The 19,648-nt window shown below is 38.4% G+C and overlaps 2 protein-coding genes across 4 annotated transcripts; one reads left to right on the top strand and one right to left on the bottom strand.

Moving 5' to 3' along the window:
* Positions 1-1,486: 1,486 nt before the first annotated feature.
* On the top strand, positions 1,487-8,329 carry cfap410 (cilia and flagella associated protein 410). The gene is made up of 7 exons (XM_041264060.1): positions 1,487-1,685; positions 2,302-2,320; positions 3,324-3,370; positions 3,756-3,985; positions 5,244-5,418; positions 6,774-6,870; positions 7,076-8,329. The coding sequence occupies exons 1-7, from the start codon at positions 1,522-1,524 to the stop codon at positions 7,220-7,222; spliced, it is 879 nt and encodes a 292-aa protein (XP_041119994.1). The 5' UTR covers positions 1,487-1,521; the 3' UTR covers positions 7,223-8,329.
* On the bottom strand, positions 7,824-19,648 carry orc2 (origin recognition complex, subunit 2). 3 transcript variants are annotated; one of them, XM_041264058.1, is made up of 17 exons: positions 19,611-19,648; positions 18,138-18,240; positions 17,843-17,986; positions 16,804-16,881; positions 15,679-15,774; positions 15,543-15,574; positions 15,301-15,361; positions 14,533-14,678; positions 13,904-14,002; positions 13,636-13,745; positions 12,785-12,917; positions 12,293-12,389; positions 10,701-10,847; positions 10,136-10,307; positions 9,647-9,708; positions 9,308-9,426; positions 7,824-9,221 (listed from the first exon to the last, which is right to left on the bottom strand). In XM_041264058.1, the coding sequence occupies exons 2-17, from the start codon at positions 18,232-18,234 to the stop codon at positions 9,138-9,140; spliced, it is 1,677 nt and encodes a 558-aa protein (XP_041119992.1). In that variant the 5' UTR covers positions 18,235-18,240; positions 19,611-19,648; the 3' UTR covers positions 7,824-9,137. The 3 variants fall into 3 exon arrangements, with proteins under 3 accessions (XP_041119992.1, XP_041119991.1, XP_041119993.1); XM_041264057.1 differs by lacking the exon at positions 19,611-19,648 and adding an exon at positions 19,487-19,604; XM_041264059.1 differs by lacking the exons at positions 18,138-18,240; positions 19,611-19,648 and adding an exon at positions 19,487-19,604.

The following is a 19,648-nucleotide window of genomic DNA, read 5'->3' as shown; positions in this document are numbered from 1 at the left end:
GGATTAATTAAAACCTAATTGCATTTTTAATTTAACAAATAGTTATGTTTGGGTTAGTTATGTGTCCAGCTTTCTGAATTTACTGCTAACACCCCTTAGAAAATGACACCATAGCATAGGGAAAGCATAGCAAAGTGTAACAAAGCATAGCTAAATATTGTAAAACTCAGATAGGGATGGTAAATCACATTAAAAACATAGCAAATTGGGGTGAACTATAGTGAATACACACACACACACACACCTTCTATCTCTATCCCATGGTGGGGTGGTAAAAGATCTCATACATTTTTTTTTTTTTTGCTCACCTACTTTATTATTATTATTATTATTATTATTATTATTATTATTATTGTGCCTTTGATACAGTGATCTGAATCCATCTCCAGGTTATTTTTTTAAAGAACTCATCATGTTACAGGCTCAGCCGTTGACAATACTCTGTTTCTTTGTTTTGCTTTAATATTTCTGTGCAGTTGGTGTTGGGGCTGCTTTAGCAGATACCTAGAACCAGTTTGTAAATGAATAGGCTTGTGTTGGAGTTCACAATGGTTACACTAAATTACCAAGAATGTGAGCAGACCAGAATGGTGTTTGCACTTTTTAAAACCGTGTTTAGCTATGTACAATGACACAGTGCATACTTTCTAGACAGGCAAAATTTGCACATTAAAAATAAAATTTAATAGAAACCAACAATCATTTCATGGAAGAAGCCACTTCACTGGAGTGGGGAGTGAATGCTCCCCCAAACCCTTGCATCCATCTAGCAATTATCCTCTAATCTTTATCCCATGCTGGACAATCAATAGTCTCACCCAATTTATGAGGCACTGTTTGTAAAAATATCTGCTTTTTAAAATGTTTTAAATAATTGCTTTAAGGCATTTGCACTCCTGATCTACAAATCAGATGTACTAGTTCCTCTAAATGCATGTGGTTAGCACAATTTAACCCTGATAACTAAACCTGTAAAACTTGCACCACAGTTTAGATTAGCGTTACACTGACAGGAAACCAACATTTTTCAGAGCTCAAAATCACCAACTCAGAATGTGATGATGATGACGAATGACGACTCAAAAATTCTCCAAAATAGAAGTCCCGAGAATTCTCAGCTGGCTAACTTCATCTTTCAAAATACGATGTCTCGCAACTAACTGTGTAGCACTGACAGTTAATAACACAACACGGTTGCAAACTAAGTGTTGGCTATTTTCAAATCCCAGGCATGCCAGACCTTTTTATATTTACTTATTTCTCTTACTGTCTGTATGACAGTTATTGATTTTGTTTTCAACATTTCACCCAAGAGTGTTGGGAACTACAAATTAAAAGTGAAATGGTGCTTTTGGCCGATTTACTTCGCTGATAATTTGGGGTGAGGAACTACCATTCCTCTCAATGTTATGTTGAGGCGGTAACCAAAGTGTTGCTATCGACGCCACACGCCAAACTCCGCCCAACTTTCCTTAGAAACCTCGCATGCGCGTATGGTGCAACACTGAAACGAGTCAATGGATGTGCGGTTTGTTTTGGGGTTTTGAATCTGTCTACAAAGCAAGCAAGCAAGCAAACATACAAACAAACAAAAAAAACAACTGTAACATGAAATTAACTCGCAAGCTTGTCCTAGCCAGGGCCAAAGCTTCAGACCTGGAAAGCGTCAAGAAACTTAATTGCTGGTGAGTAGTTGAGCAATCACGTCCCCGCGATTTCATGAATTGTATGTCAAGCCTGAGATAAACATTATCATATCGCTGCACTACTACACCAAGAAAGATCATAACATCATTTGAAAAAAACCAAAAAAGAGCGATTTTAATGCCATCTATTTATTACAAATACAAATAACGTTCATATGTTATTGAAACATAGTTTATGATTTACTATTCTACAGTTATAGCGACATGGCCTAAAATAATCTAGTGAATGTACCCGTTCATTTGTGTCTGGAATGTTTGTAGTAATCTACATCCGGGCTTTTGTTAATTTTGTACTCAACGATTATGGTGTTTGTCATTTTACTATGTGGCATTTATTATCTAAAAACAAAACCTTATGCTGCAGGGCAAAACGTCACCCAGCTGTATGCTGCTCGCTATAGCCTGTGGGTTTGTTACATTTTGTTATCCCCAAGCTGCAAATATCGTATGCCTTTCTCATTACCTTGCGTCATTTTGTTACTGCGACAGTGGATAAATTATGAGATAATTTACAAAAAATAAATATAGATTTTTTCTACAAAACCAACATTTCACAAAAGAGAAAAAAAACTATTTTTTTGTTGTTTTTTTCCAGGGGCAGTAATCTCGTAGATGTAAGTACTTTTTGTATTATTGCTTGTTACACCACTATATTTTCATCACTCAAGTTTGAAACGCTTTTTTTTTTCCTTCTATTTGCTGTTATTGAGAAATCATTCTCATCTATTTGTCACACTTACTACATGTTCTTACTGGACTTTACTCATGTAAGCAAAGATTTACTATAAGTTATAACTACTGTTAGTCAAACTTGCTCTAACTTATACCTTACTGTATTCTTTATTTTGCTGTTACTTAAATTTGATCTTATTGTACTTTCATATCTGCTCTTATCTGTGTTATGATATTCTGTAATGTGATATTTTATCATGTGATAACTTGTAATGTGCAATTTTATAATGTGATACTTTGTACTGTGATGTTTTGTAACAATTGTAAGTCTCCCTGGATAAGGGTGTCTGCTAATAAATAAATAACTAAATAATAATAGACAGTACTGAATGTGTCAAAAACAGACACAGGCAGGCTGGGGTATTTTAGAGGCTGTATATTCAGTGTGGTGCATCCATTTCTAAATCAATGTCTGAGTGACTAGAAGGTGCCAGGCTCTCATATCCTGCATGTGCTGTGTTGACTGGAGGTACAGCCGTGATGCTTGAGGCTGAAATTTAGGGCCTAATAAAGAACATTGATTTGACACCTGCAACAGATACCAGTAGAACACTCATAATACAAAAATAACAAAATAGAAATGGATTTGGTTTCAGATTTGGCCAACGGATTGGTGACTTTATTGCAGTGTCACATGATTGTCCTAGCTGTGTAAGGCACTATCTTCACAGTATATTGAGAACGGATTGTTCTTGACAAATCATTTGTTGAGAGATTATTACACGTGCAATACTGTGGCTATTGATAATGGTGACCTACTTTTTCATGGTACTGACGTCTGTATTTTTTAGCGCAATAGTCTATTCTGATAAGTGTGCTGTACTTTCTCTCAATTGCAAAATCTTATACAAATTTTGTACATTACGTGTTTTTTTTTTCCCCCAGATATCTATATTCACCGAAATGCCAAACATTGAGGTCCTGACACTAAGGTAAGCACTTCATATCTGCAGGAGATGTCCTTCTATGAATATTCTTGTAAGGTGGAATGGTAACTGTCAGCAGTAAGTTAAGTTCTAAAGCTTTTTTGAGTACTCCAAGTTCCTGAGTGTTGGAGGTTTTTTTCTGCTACATTCCTTGGTTGATAAGTAACCCAGAAAACACAATGATGAATGTTAAAAATACAATATTGCTGAAATACGAGCTAGCACTGGGACAACCATGACAATATTTAATACTAGCAAACACAAACACTTGTTTTGAATATATGAAGACATGGCAGTGCAGGAGATGGCAACGCCAAGAAGTTAGTTTGCATTCAGTATCGGTTTAACTCATGCTAGGTTTGTCCTTTTGTATTTTTTATTTATTTCACAGTGCAAACAAAATCTCTTCACTGGAACACATCAGCCAGTGTCACAACCTGACAGAGCTGTACCTGAGAAAGAACAACATCGGCAGTATCTCTGAGCTGTACTACCTGAAGCCCCTGACTCGCCTGCGCGTCCTGTGGCTGTCGGAGAACCCCTGCTGTGGTCAGGATTCTCAGAAGTTCCGGCTGACGGTGCTTCGCAACTTGCCTAACCTGCAGAAACTGGATAACCAAGGTGGGCTAGATTGCTCAGGGCAGCACATTGCATAAAGAGGGCTGCAAGCAGCCTGTTGCATGAGAGAGTCACACATTGAACCATTGTGTACTCCAGGGAGGCGGCACACTCTGCATGGTTTATATATTATATTGATTGTGTGTTGCTACAGCGATGTCCTTGTTATTTCACGATTTGATAATTCAATAATTCATTTAATTTGTGACCAAGACATTTTGTAACTTGTACTTGTTTTTTTACTCCATAAGGGCCCATCACTAAATCACAGACCTCAATATTTCATGTTGTTTTTTTGATGTGCAAATGTAAGATAGTGAAATAATGAGGGGGTACTGTATTATTATTATTTTTTTGATTAGGTTTTTTTATTTTAAAAATAATGTAATACATATGACAACACAGTTCAATTGAATTCCAGAGATTAGTAACATACTGTTTGGTGTATGCTCATCTGGGTGAAAAAATCCTCCGAGTCACTGATTACGAAATCTGTGTACTTATAGGAAAGCCCACTTCCTTACTTGAATAAAAACAAGTCAAGTTTTTTTATGAAGGGGTTAGTGAGGCAAGTTTAAACACATCCAAGCTTCAGTCTAGTTTAAGTTCAGACAGTCACTAATTGTCATTTGTTTACAAACTAAAAGTAGCGTTCTAACTGGGGATGATCCTGTGGTTAGTGTGTAGGATAGTTTCAATTGCAATGAATCAGCCTCCAGATAGACAGCAGGTTAGGTTTTAAGATGTTTTAAGATATTCTTAATTACATCGAACACAACATATCAGTCGTCCGACCCCTAGAGGATTGTAAAACAAGATATTGAGTTAGTCCAGTGATTCTTTAGACTGTGCTTTACTAACCTGTTACTTATATTAATATAACCCCATGGTGTGCATTTCTAACATATTAAGCAAAGCAGTTCTTTTTTAAATAAATAAAGTATGTATTTATTTTATTTAATAAAGGCTCTATTCTTTTACTTTTTAGTTGTGAGTTGGTTTCTAAATTGCGTCTTTGTGAAGTTTGCCTATGTCGTAAACATACCACAACTACCAATAAATGGATTAGCCTATAGTGAGCTCTGTTAAAGTAATGTTTAGAAATTGAATCAGTATACAAATCATACAGTCTATTTCAGGAATGTTACAGCAAATACAAACTTCGGATGGTTTAGGAATATTGGGGTGCTGTTGAGAACCTGTATAACAGCCTCACTGACTGACTGACTGACTGACTGGCTGATTGATTGATGTGTTTCAGCGGTCACTGAGGAGGAGCTGTCCCGTGCTCTGGAGGAAGGAGAAGAGATCACTGCACCTCCTCTCTGGGAGGGCACAGGAAATGGGGTGCCGGTGTTCCCCGAGGAGCAAAGCCTGACTGACCAGTCAACGGACACCGAGAACGACCCGCTCAGCTTCAGCATGGAGGAGACCAAGTAAGCACACAGGGAGCCTTTTTTTTTTTTTTTTTTTTTTTTTGAATGACATATTTTTCAGAATATAATTATAACTGTATAAAACAAAAAAGTTTTATTCTTCTCAAATCCCATTTGTTTTTGCACTTACTTACCAATACTTTCTGATAAATTATCAGGATGGGGCGAACAGGGTTAGTTTCAGCAGTTAGGTTTCATACCCTTGAAAAGCGTTCTTGTCACTAAAAAAGATCAAAGCATGATTTTACAAAAACGACCCAATCCCAGGCTGTGGGATCAGCTTCGGAGGACAGCGTGAATTTGTCTTCGCTGCTTCGGAGTCAGCACAGGGGGTGTAGCAGGTAGCCGAGCATAAATAAATAATTGGCCATTTCAAATTGGGAGAAAATAAAAAATAATTGGCAATGACTAAATAAAAAAAATATATATATAAATATATATATATAGATATATAGATATATATATATATATGCTTACCATAAATGTGCTACCAGTTTGAACAAGTGCAAATTAAAATAATTCTTGTGTTGTAATGCTTCATTTTGTCTGGTTTATCTGTTGCTAAGATACAGGAACAAATACAGGCAACTGCACCTGCGCTAATGAATGCATTTTATTATTCTGTTACTAGGGTTTACTTTACTAACTTTTGATCATGCTTTAACTTCGGGAGGAGGAGTTGATCTTCTTACTTTGGTACAAATTAACTGTCAATAAACAAAAGCTCAGGTTAATGCCTTTATCGATGTGGTTTGCTTTCTCTTTTTTTTCTGAAACTTCTTGTCTGTCGGGTTCAAGAGTTCTAATCCCGTATTAAGTTCAAAACACAGATGACTAGAGGAATGCAGTGTTCTATTGTGGTGTAGATGGAGGAAGTCACCCTTGTGTTGTATCCAACAATTATGTTTGGTTAACATTTTGGAGTGTACTTTTCATTGTTGTTAGTTTGCCTTGCCATTATTATAGTTTCCACACACAAATCACACTCATTGAGAACATCCTGAAGTTGTACTTTAATATTCAGTTCTGAGCTTGGTATTGCAGAGATAGTCCAGAACATTAAAAAAAAAAAAAAAAGTATACCGTCTTTGACGGCACATTCAATTTGTTTAATCTGGGCATGAGTACAAATACCAAAAAACAAGTACCGTGGAGCCCTAATAAACAATGTACAGTATGTACTTAGTATCTCTAAGTAACACAGTATGCAGGTGTTGAGAATCTTTTGGTACTTCACTTGTCCCGTTTTACTTTCAGCATATGCAAATATAATGCTATAGATAAAGTGCTGCATTCTTGTACCAGTGTAGTAGGTCTGATTGCAGAGACGTTAACATCACTTTTTATTTTTCTAGTAAAATCCGTGAGCAGCTGGGGATGAAGCCTTTAACCAGAGATAAATTCCCATCCTTTACCTCTCCCAAGGAAGTAAGACCTACTTGGGGTAAAAAGGTTAGTATTTATTATGATTACTCAATAGACAATCAAAGCACGCTACTCAGACTTTCCAGTCTTTTTCCTTAAGTGTTGTCTAGTGCAATGACAAACATTCTGTGACTGAAAAAAAAACAATCTAGTAAGAGGACTTGTGCCATTCAGTTTCATGTCTGGTCTAAAATAATACTATGCATGTTTCTTCTGTGTGATCTTCCCACAGAGTAATGTTTTGAATGCGGTTCTGCTGCTGCTAAAGGATCTGGACGCAGAGAGTCTGGAGGTGGTTCGCAAGACAGCAGAGAACAGATTGCACACTTTGCAGAGGAAAGAGTCTCAGCTGGATATACAAGAAGTCTTCAAGCAATAACCACCACGAATAGACCAGTGCCATAGCAGCGCTGTATCCACAACCCTCTTCTGACTGCTGCGGTTCAGTTCAGTTGAGTAGCCAAAGCGAGAGTCACCTGTGTAAAATCTTTTAACCAAGCTTAGCATGCATCACAAACATGAAACATGCCTGAAATTAAAAACAAGCACCAAGAGCCCTTGCTGCATTTCTCTCACGTTACTGAGTGTAAACTCAGAAGGGTTTAGACATTCCACCAGGTCATCACTGGTATTAAAAAAATGAGTTGGCTTGCAGTTGTATTCCTGAATTTAACAGTCAGTCATGAGAACTGCAACATTGCGCTAGCACAGCTGAGTGCTGGAAACTGTGTCTCCAGTGTCTGAACCAGCTTGGTGTTTAGAGCCTGTTAGATGGTAATTCTGTATGACGGACATGCAATTTTAATCAATCCATGTGAAGCCTGTTAGTTGAGGGTGACTTCCCATTATTATTTTCCCTTAGGATGCCAATAAGTCTGATGTACATAACACAATAATAATGGACTACATATAAAGATGAGTCATTAATATCATAATCTGGAAGGCAGGGTGAAGACATAAATTATGTTTTTTTTTTTTTAAAAACTGCATTTATTTCGGTAAGGGAAATGCAGGCGTTAACCGTACTGCAGTGAAGCATTCATTTCAGTCAGGATTGAAGAAACCTGGTATTTGTGTATGCAAGAATATAATCTTAAACAGTGTTTGTTTAACTTATTATTGTAACATATGTTTACAATGTGTTAAGATAATTCATTGTAATGGTTGATTGGCTACAAGGTGGAAAGACTAAATATATTTTGGATTTATATAAATATTTTATTAGTGTATCCAGTTTGTTAAAAGAAATGTCAGGTACAGTGTAAAATCACACAGTATTATGGAGGTAATCATTTAATGTACAGTAAATGGCCTGCATATAATTTACAAATATATATTTTTTCCTTGAATATGGATTATGTTAAATGGTAACACACTGAATGAACTACATTATCCTGTGTGGAAATGTTTAATTTAGGAATGGTACTACATTTTACTATATAACAGTACAAGAACAGAGTTTAATAAAAACAAATTAAATGGAAAATAATTGATCTGACTTTATTCTGTATAGTATATTGAGCACCTGGCATATGTATTTTAGCTTCCTCTATTGTGTGTGTGTGTGTGTATATATATATAATTTATTACGTTATTGACAATGAGTCATACTTGTGAGTTAACCGTTACATTTCAGCTGTGGTCACAGTTGAATGGGAAAATGAATAAATAAATATTCAATGCTTTTATTTATTTTGTTTTTACAAATACAAAATTTACATACAAATACATTTTGTATACATCTTTTTTGCTAGATGGGGGATGAATATTGTTCCAGTATAGAAAACAATTACAACAATACTAGACTAAGTTCTTGTACTTCAAAATACACTGTACAATGCTTGCAACACAAAGATGGGTAGTACTTATAAAAAAGCTAATATAAGCGTGCTACCTTTTAAATTCATTAGACTTGAAATCAAGTCTAAATTCTTAAATGGTGGTTTGTTAAGGTATCATGGTACTGAATGGTAAAACAATCACCAACTTAATGCTGCAATACAGCATGTTGTACAACACAGTGCAAAGAAACGCACTGGGGCCAGTTTGCAGAATTCTTTCAACAGGATCTCTGAAAAAAACAACTCACTGGATACATACATACATACATAAGCACCCTACTAATTTGTTGCAACTGAACAACTTGCAGAGTTCATAAGTGCTAGTTACACCTTCTGTCAAGGTTTTATACAATTTACTAGCTTTGGGAACGCCTCACTAAGTTTAAAACACAGGGTTGAGCACACTGGTATTAGTAAGATAATGCATCTGTAGCACTGACCACCAACATTCCTTTATTCTGTATCTTCCTTTTCCATGAAATCCGTCAGAGTTCCAGTCTCAATGGGTATGATCAGATACTCAACACCATCTGCACCCTACAGGAAAAACAAACAAAACGAATTGTATTATCCATGCACGCCAAGATGATCTCCCCTCCCTGCTACAGTGCTCCTCCTCCTACCTTCTTGGTCCTGATGAGCTTGTGGTCCCTGAACTCTGTCAGCTGGGTCCTCAGCGTGATGTCACTGTTCACCAGGAAAGCCTCACGACAGCGCTGGTAAAAGTCTTGGAAAGATAAACCTTAACCCCATAAACAAAGAAAAAGTAAGATGAAAAGCGAGTAACCGTGGAGTACAGTATACCATGTAGAATTCTCATTCACAATTCCAAGGTCGGGCAGTTTGTATAAAAAAAGAAAATGTCCTTATGGTTATTTATTTAATATAAAATGGGCTCCTAAATTCTTAGCAATGCTTTTTATTTCAATCAGAAAACATTAGCTTCCGACTTGATATCTTACCTGTATAAGAGGGATTATCCTTGTTCTCAAGCTGAAATTCTGCCAGCAGTCTGAATATTCCCCTAAAATTAATTTAAAAAAAAAAGTGTATTTATTTAGAACTACCCTCGTTAATCCTATCACAGGCTAAGGCAATGAAACTACCTTCAACTACTGTAACTATAAGCAGAGTTTTAAAAGCTCTAGTAAAATGTAGGTAACTGTTGAGCACACACAATTACCATAGTATGTCTTCCTCATTCTTTTAATATCATTTTTATATTTAACAATTACCGTAACAAACCACCTGAACACTCACAGCTGTTTTCGCAGACCCTAATTAGCCCTAGGTCTTGGAATACATTAATAATAACATTAGTAAGTCCAAGATTAGTGAAAATCAGGGTTTGTGAAACTAGTCTTCAGTGTATTAAGTTATACAGAATCACACAACCCCCCCCCCCCGGTTTATGTTCCTGCTGTAGCTGTCTTGCATGGGGAATAGGTTACCTTGCGTTAGGCGTCAGACTGCGCATGACGTGTGTGAGTGAGCTGAGCGCCAGGGCTCCAGACTGCTTGACTAGCAGCGAGTTCTCGTATGAAGTCTCCTCTATGTATGGCTGGTACGTGGTGGTCTCGTACCACAGCCAGTTAAACTGGCTCATCTTGAACTGGTCCCACGCTGTGGAAAAACAAACAAAAACCCAGATAAGCGGTACCCCGTGTGTATGAGAGCAGTGGTATTAACAGAGCACATTATTCTCGAGGTCAGTTGTGCCACTGACTGCTACATTGAAACCACAGAATTAAAAATTTCACTTGTGACTTATTTGAACCCAGGAATCCATTTTACTCAAGTATAAGGCTTACATACTAAAAATATTCATAGTGTATCACGTGACAGGAAGGACAATCTTAAACCCTGTAAATGTGTAGCATGGTCATAAAATGGTCCTCCTAATTTAACCCACAGATTAGCATAAACTGACTTAAACTAATATGCAGACTGAACTGAAAGAGTGTACCCAACAGATTAAGCTGGGTGCTTGTACTAAAAAGGCAGCATGTTACTGACAGAGAGGTGCGTTGATGTGGTCAATGGAGGCTATGAGGTGAAGGTTTGGGACCGCAGCCAGCTGTGCCAGTATCTGTTGGGTTTTATCTCCTCGCAGCATCTGCCCATCGATATTGTGGATCAGCAGGAAGAGCTGAAGATCTGGATCTGTTATAAAAAAATAAATACGACAGTTTAAACTTTCTAAAGTAAATTATTGAATAGCAGATTCACCCACTCCAGGTTTTAATACAAGTGTGATTAGCTATAGGGTAGAGGTAACAAGATCAGGTGTGTCTTACCAGACTCATAGTTAAACCAGGAACTATGCAATGGGAGGCTTATTTCCACCCCAGCAGAATAACATTCTTTGGAAAGTAGGACCCTGCTCTGCCAAGTGCTGCACTTCGAAAGCTCTTAGGTTTTGGCCTTGGCTTCACTCACATTGCAAAGCAGTCACTCTTGGTTTTGCCATGAGCTGCATGTGACGCTAAAAGCAAAAGCTGAAACGTCACAGAAAAAAAGTCCCCATTTCCTTTCTTCCTTTTTTATTTTTAAATGCTATACCCATGACTGCAGCTTTGCCAAAATACACAGCAATCTCACTTAATATCCACCCGCTTTTAAAACATGTATTCTGAGAAAAAGCATTTAGGAAATAAATTCTGTCCTGTCCAACATATACACGTATGCTTCATATGAAATAAGCTTTGATTTGTATCAAATTAGAGACCAATCAACGCAGAGAGCTGAGCAGTGGTGTCAGCAGTCAAAAAGTGTCCCTTAAGTAAGTAACAAACTAAATGGATTGCTTTCCTAATCATTCACCGATGACCCTTTTACAAATACTTTCATATGGGACTATAAATTAATGCCAAGACACTCAATTTCCAGACACTAACATTAAATTACCTTAACTAGAGGCAAATCCTTTAGGTCATACGCGATGCAGACAGGCACACAGAGACACAAGAGCCTCCCAAGCCTGCCTGTACTTCACTATACCCCTACAGCACAGTTAACTATAGGGGTAGCCAGTGGTGTAGTAGAGGGTTTACGCAGACAAACAGTGTTTACCCTCTTAATTTGGGCAATATAGCGTTTACCCACTTCATAAAGGGGATACAGAGTATACTCATTTCTACTTTCCAGTGATGTGCAAATACTAGGTCAAAGATATTTTAACAGTGAGCATCTGTGTTGTGTTGCTGCGCGCAAGACTGACAGCTGAATGCTCAGTCAGAACTGTGGTAAAGCATGGGGGCGTGGCCACTGGATTGCGTGTTCTGTTTGTGTGTGTGTGTTCTGTGATTGGTTGTTTATGTTCTGTTAATGTTCTGTTAGGCAACTGTATCTGTTAGTAGCCTTCATCCTAGCCCATGAAAGGACCTTCACAGAACTGTTTGCGTGAAGCACACTGTCAGGCCTGAATAGCACCTGAGAGGAAAAGGACTGTATGGGGGGGCTCCGATTGGCCGAGGGCCAATAAAAATGTATCCGTTCATGTTCAGTCTCTCTCTGCTGAATCTATCTGTTCAACTCCAAACAGGGGCGATCACCCACCACCCACTTTTTTTATTTACCACCACACCACTGGGGTAGCCTGTTCTTACCTTCCTTCAGTGTTTCAACAATGAAGTCCATCTGATCCAGTGGGTTACGGAAATGTCCTTCATGTTCTAAAACTTCTTCTGTGATTGAATTCAAAATCTGTAAAGGCCAAAAGTTAGTTATAACACATAAGCAAGGCCCACTACCCTTGTTATGTCTCTGGTCTTTTCCAGGTATCCTTCCTTTGCTTTTCTTAGTAACTCATGGAGCTGCACAGACAGCAGGATAGTGCAGAGTGAGCTCCCCACAGCATCCAGGTGCTGGCAGCCGGGGGAGGGACAGTGGCGTTGATTCCAGGTGAACCCTGCTTGCTGTCGAGTGCTCACTCTGAATGACGGGTCCATGCAGCTACACTAATGTACATAAAATTACACAGTAACACATGTTTAGCACACGGGCAGTCTGCAGTTTATATTTTTTCACTATGTGAACAGATAGGATAACTGTTTAACGAGAATATAAAAAACAGAAGACACAGCCGTGCCGGGTCGTACCGATCTGATGGTGATGCTGGGGAAGAAGCCATTGATGACCACATGAATGGAACCGAAGAGCATGCTGGTACGGAACTTCTCCAGCAGGGTCCTCTTGGAGCCCAGGCCGAACAGCACTATATTGAAGCCCATTCTTTTCAAATGAAAAGGAATTATTTTGGGGGGGTTTTCATCAGGGAAAGTCAAAAAAAAAAAAAAGCATACTTTTGATACCCAACAATCATGATCCAAGATCATTAAAGTCTCTCTCAATAGGGGATTTAGGTGAAGTTCAAAATGCAGTATTTTCTAGAATAAGGATGAGTTAGCATGGCTTGAAACTCAAACTAGCCATGCAGTCCTGATCAGGACCCAGGAGTTCGACAGCTGCAAGAACAAAATCATGCTGCGATAAGAGCAGATTTAACAGGGGCCTGATAGTTCAAACTCCTGCAACCTGGTCATTTCAATAATACATCTAAACAAGGGAAGTCCTTAAACCAAACCCTGAGTATGACTAACCAACCAACGAATCCAGAATCACAGAACAACTCATCACACGTGCCTAAAAATAGACGATATGACAATAGACCTAGATACGGAATAAATAATGTAATCATTATTACAACCTGGATCAGCATCACGCTAGACCAGGACTGCTTGTGGATGCAAGACTTCAGCACCAATAAGAGAGGCATTTACTGTAGTGTGTGTTCAGGACCCCAACAGTGAGTGCCTGAAATCAAGCCTCATGAACATGTCTGTTCTTTTATTACTTTTAGCGTAAAGACTAATTTTGCCCAATGGATGGTTTCCAAAGACAGCTTTTTTTTTTTCTTAAGGATGATTTTGACCGATTCTGTTGTACTTACTGTAACTGCAGCATCCACTTGTGAAACAGACTCTCATGTTCCTTGTTTAACTGTTTAAGTTCTGCAGAAAACGCAGTAGAAGTGCCATCAAGCAACCTGCATAACGTCTCCTACCAACAAACAAACACAATGAAATCAATTGTCCAGGAAGAAAAAAAAAAAAAAAAAGCAGAAACTGATAGTGGTGTTGAATGTGCTCTTTTAGAATAACTTCTTGTTAGCTGCTGAGCTAACTAGAGCAGAACAAGGAAATGCAAGGATCACAAACCTGGTCCAGTTGTGGGGTTTGAAGTTTCTGAAGAGTTCTGTCTGAGGTCAACACCTTTGAACTGCTGTGCGCTTCAAAATACTCCTCTACCAGGCTAGGCTAAATAAAAATACACATTTAAAATCAGTAGTGCCGTCATTATGACATCCAAATAGTGCTAAAGATTTTGGAAATGCACATTTACATAAAGAGTGCAACTCTGAGGGGTGGGCCAGGCTGGTAAATAATTTTTTTTGGCCTACATTTTCTGTAGCACTGTACTTGCCTAAGCAACCAGGTTTTAACGATTGAAGGCGTCAATCTCCATGGAAACCAAAATTCTGTTATTGTTGTGTGTCCTGTTTTAACAGACACTCCACACAACAAAAAAATATTCATCTGGAATATCCATACAGGACAAATATCACCATCCTGTTCCCCAATTGAACCCATGTTCAAGGCTAAGTTGCCTATACAAGTTTCTAGTACAATACTACAAAGAGAAGAAAAAAAAAGTATATTCTATGAAGGGGATATTAGTTTTCTACTAATTTGAATTTTCAAGCCAGCACAGGGCCAGTTAATTTACTTTAACTAACATTTTCTGTTCAACCCAAACTAAAGCTCCCGTCCCAACCCTCAGAACTTACTTCTGGAGCCGCCTTGGTTTTCTTGGCTGGCGTCTTGTAGAGCGCTGCAGCCGGGGCCTTGCTCGCAGGCTTGGGCTCTGGGGTCTCCTCCTCCTCAGAGTTGGAAGGAGAGAAGTCGCTATCACTGTCCGACCTCAGATTAGGAGCTAGAGAACAACACATTGAACCCCTGCAAGTTACAACACACAACCCTTCTCCCCCCATCATACAAAGAACACATGCAACTGTGCAGTCATCTGCAAGTGTTCAGTAAAATGATTTTTAAACTGAGAGGCAGATTAAGGGTTACAGAAAGACAGTAGCTAGACTTTACACTAAAGAATTTTTCAAAAAGTACTAAGGACTAATAATACAAAAAACCTCTCCATCACATGTCTTTCAGGGTCAGCCACTCACACTACATTAGAATATACGTAACATTATATTTCAGATCAGAAACATTTAAGACTAATGAAGAAAAAAGGATGTCAGGGACACACAGTTCTTAATGTGTTTGTATAACAGAAGTGACACTTGAAACAAATACACATTCTTCTGTGCTGAAAAAATTATACTGTTTTCTCCTTTTTAACAGCAATTTGGTGTGGTATTCCTTTTATTTTCCTCCCAAGAAGTTTATACTGTCATATGGCACAAACTATTTTTTGTTTCCACGCTAATTCAAAATGAAAGAACATTTGAAATTTTGAAAGAATATTCAAAACACACATACAAAAAAAAAAAAAAAACATGTTTGTGCCAGCACTAGTAAAAAGTAAACAAGCTTACCGGATAATCTTTTTCTCAACCTGTGTGGTGTGGTTGACACAAACTGATTCTTTTTTTTACCCTAAAAACAAACAGAAAATATAACACACATAAATTAAAGCAAAACATCACTGAAACTGCATTAACGGTTTTCATTTCGTCAGTCAAAAACCTCATCCAAAACTTCAGAACTGTCAAGCGCAATTCTAAGGCAAAATTTAAAAGAAGCCAAGTCAAGTTACCCTGGTCCAAACTCTGCTCACCTTTGAGGGGGTCTTGTATTGGATTGGCTGTCCTGCAAAAGAATGACAGTACCGTTAATAAAGGAGACAGCTCTACCAAACGTATGAAAGCACATCCTGGAATAGGGTATTAGGTTAATGTCTCATCAACACGTACTGTTGTTTGCTCTGGTTGGACTGGTGACTTCTTCAGGGGCTGAATCGGCTGTGCTGAATTTAACACTCTTCCCTGGGGTTCTGGCTAATTCTGAGGCTGTAAAACAAGAAAGGCGTTGTCACATATTATGGAAACATGAAATGAAATGCGTAAAAAGTTATCTTTTTTAATTTTATAAATTAGTTTTAGTAAAAATGGTCTGATCCAGCCCCTCCACAAACAGGTCATATGATGCATCATTTTTGGGTGCTGAGTGAAACTAAATTAAACTAGTGTGACCCCTTCTACAATCCGGAACCTGTGGAATCTGGAAGCCGAAATGATTAGTAAATATTGTCAGCCTAAAATCAATGGCAATCTGACAGTGCAGTCTGGCACCAAGCCATATGAAGACTGTAATCAATGTCCAGTGTGTACAGTAAAATCATTGCTTAAGAGAAAGTAACATTCAAATGAATACAATCCTCTAATTACAGCTGTTCAAATCACTTTTTTAGGTACAGTATTAGATTTTATAGTATGTTTATAAACTAGCACACTAGAATCTGTCACAATTTTCCAGACCCAAGTGATGCTGGATTAGACACAATTCACTGTAGTAGAAAATCATATTGGGAATAGAAAAAGAAAACAACCACTAGAGTTCAGTCTCTCCCATTCTTACCCAGTTATACTAAACTACTGCAATAGAGACAGTCATATACAGGACTGTACCTCCAATCCACAAACGTGCCAGATGAAAATGTGGCACTCAAGTTTCATATAATGAATTTATTTATTATAAACACATAGAAATTGTTTTTATAGGGAGTGCTGTACTCAAATCACAGAGATGTGTGTTATGCGCATGTAGTTAATATTACTACATGGTTACTACAGCAGGGCTACATTAGGTAGTGCACCTGTGTTGTGAAGTTACCCCAAGGATGAGTAAGGTTGCCTAGCATATTTAGTATAACACAGTAAGAGACTACCAGACAGCAAGCCATGCAAACTTTAAAATTGGGTTTCATTTTGTTTACAATAATAAAACCACCCATTTGCTTTAAAAAAAAAACTGCACATATGCAATCTACAGAGTAACAGAAACTCACGACAGCACCCCTGACAGCATGCAGAACTTACCCAGCTGAGCCATCTTGTTTGATCTCTTCACAGCTTGGAATGTGAACACATCTCCTCCCCCTGCTCCACTGCTGGAATCTTCAGGAACAACCACCAAGTGAAAGAAACAACTCATCAGAACCCATTATCATTTATTATTTCTTAGCAGGACACCCTTACACAGGGCAACTTACAATTGTATACAAAAAATACAGAAAGAATTACAGTACAACTAAGAGCAGGATACAAAATACAATGACTTCCATTCTCACCACAGCTCCTCATCTCAAATCAGAACCCACTCTCACCACAGCTCCTCATCTCAAATCAGAACCCACTCTCACCACAGCTCCTCATCTCAAATCAGAACCCACTCTCACCACAGCTCCTCATCTCAAATCAGAACCCACTCTCACCACAGCTCCTCATCTCAAATCAGAACCCACTCTCACCACAGCTCCTCATCTCAAATCAGAACCCACTCTCACCACAGCTCCTCATCTCAAATCAGAACCCACTCTTACCACAGCTCCTCATCTCAAATCAGAACCCACTCTCACCACAGCTTCTCATCTTAAACACCCACAAACACCAAGAAAGTCCCCTTTGCTATGTACACTAACAAATGCACGTAGCTAGTCATTGAAGAATCTAGTTTGACTTCTAGCAGAGGTTCAATTATTAAAACAAACATTATAAATGTATGATAGACTGGACGTCAAGTTACATTGAGAATCCCCACCCCCCCCATGCACCTAACAGCAGTATTCATATAAATACATTGACTGCCCCTACCCTGGGTGCAAAAATGCTTTGCCAGGTGTCAGGGTCGCTTCCGAATGTACTGCACCCAGCCCACTAGGGCCCCCAGTGGCAGATTTTCATCCTCAAAGTTTTCTGGGGACATATGTATATTTCTCATATGACCTACAATCTAAATAAAAAGACATTCAAATTGATCAGGGGGTACAAAAGCACATATTGGGAGCAGTAGATTGTAATGGCTTTCATCCCCCTGCGACTACATCAGCACTGCCCTATTCAATATCAAGTCAGTTACCTTGAGCTGCGGTCCCTAGCGCCTCCACATAGCCCCGCTCACTGCAAACCTCGCGGTCTTCATCCTCAGAGTCCTCGGGCTCACTCCTCTGAGGAGTCTTGAGGGATACCAAAGTCTGAACAGCATTTTTTCCGACCTTAATGCCTGGCGTACAAAACAAGCATGTACAGTTCTCATTTAGTTTCGTGCTGCATTTACTAGAACACTCACAGCACACGCAACTCAGTTCAACGTTACACTTCATAGCCTTGATCACCTAAGACATTGACAGTGTTTAGCTATGTCAGTACTGCACCTTCTTGTTTATCCACAATGTGTTGCAAAACCTCTTCATCTCCTACAAAGCGAACCTCCAATACCCGGCACTCTTTTGGCTGTTTCTGTGAACTCATTACTTACTGTGAAAAGAGGAGACACTTCATGTTTAGTTATTTTTCACAATTTGGCTAATTTATGTGACTAACTGAAGGGCAACAAATTAGGTTATCTAAAATTGTAAACATGTACAATGTTGTGGGTGAACTACAGTTTGCCTTGTTTGTAGGGATGTGTGCAGTCGTCAATGACAGCGTATCGTTTTCTGATGCTACACAGGTCATGTTTTGGTATACCTACCACTTTCTGGCCTTTCACGAATGTTACGCATATATTTCTGTACCTCCATAAAATTCTGTTTCGCCTGATGATGCAGAAGTTCAAATCTGCTTTGCTTTTGTATTTCAGCAAACATTTAAATGTTTACTTGTTTATTTATTTATGTATTTACTTATTGCTCTGCCGAGTTGTGTTTATGTAAATATGCAAACGTGCAATTTACTGTAAGTTTTTGGTTCGTTTATGTATTAGTTTATCAATAAAAGTATACGAGATTATTCACAATATAGATATAAAAAAAACAAAAACAAAAACAAAAAAACTACGCTGAAGCGGTGCGGTGTGCTTCAGAATTTCGGGGTAAAACAATTACTAACACGATTAAAGCCGCAAAGTCCCAAAATAAGTAGTTTATACTAAAATATGAATTCTATACTTCTTGAACCTTTGTTTACCACATTCATTCCCGAAATTTAGCATTCTGTTGTTTACATTCATCACAATGATTTGTATTCTGGACAACAAAAGCTTCTTTCACACCTGTTAGCACCTCTACGCCGTGAGCTAGTCGTAATACTAGCCACGCTCCTGTTATAATACAGACAGGGTTAGCGTCTCAGAAAAACTGAAACTCTTGATCCGATGCGTGGGACTGAAAGGCGCACCGCCCGTCGCGGAATCGTCGCAACCCTGTTTCTGTACCACTGTAGTGCAACACGTTATAGGAGAAACACACAGAAACGGCGTTTGTGTGCCGAAACCTGAAACTCTTGATCCGATCGTGAAAGGCGCGTCTCGGGAAATGGCGAGAAAAAAAAAGTAAAAAAACAGTAAACAAGGCTTTCATGTACTAACAGTTGACACAATATTCATACAACGTAGCATGTTTGACTGGCAAATAACGTGATCATTTTTACACACCCACTTAAAAAAAAAAAAAAACATAAGTGTAAACATCATGGAGGATTCCGAGCCAATTGATCTACAAACTCATCCTGATGGCGGCCATATAGCCATAAGATCAGTTAAAAAAATATTAAAATTACAAACCAGCTTCGCCTCAAATCTTCACGCATCGGAACTGTAATATGAAATGTATATTGTAAAAAAACCTCGGCTTCGAACACTTCCATTAACATGAACAAATTGTAAATATATTTTATGCGTTACCCACATGAAAAAACTCCCGCCAGCCGTTGCAATTTACACAGG

The sequence above is a fragment of the Polyodon spathula genome, chromosome 11 (genome assembly GCF_017654505.1).
Source record: "Polyodon spathula isolate WHYD16114869_AA chromosome 11, ASM1765450v1, whole genome shotgun sequence".
Taxonomy (NCBI): domain Eukaryota; kingdom Metazoa; phylum Chordata; class Actinopteri; order Acipenseriformes; family Polyodontidae; genus Polyodon; species Polyodon spathula.
Note: the sequence above shows the minus strand (reverse complement) of the source record. Positions and strands in the feature narration are given on the sequence as shown.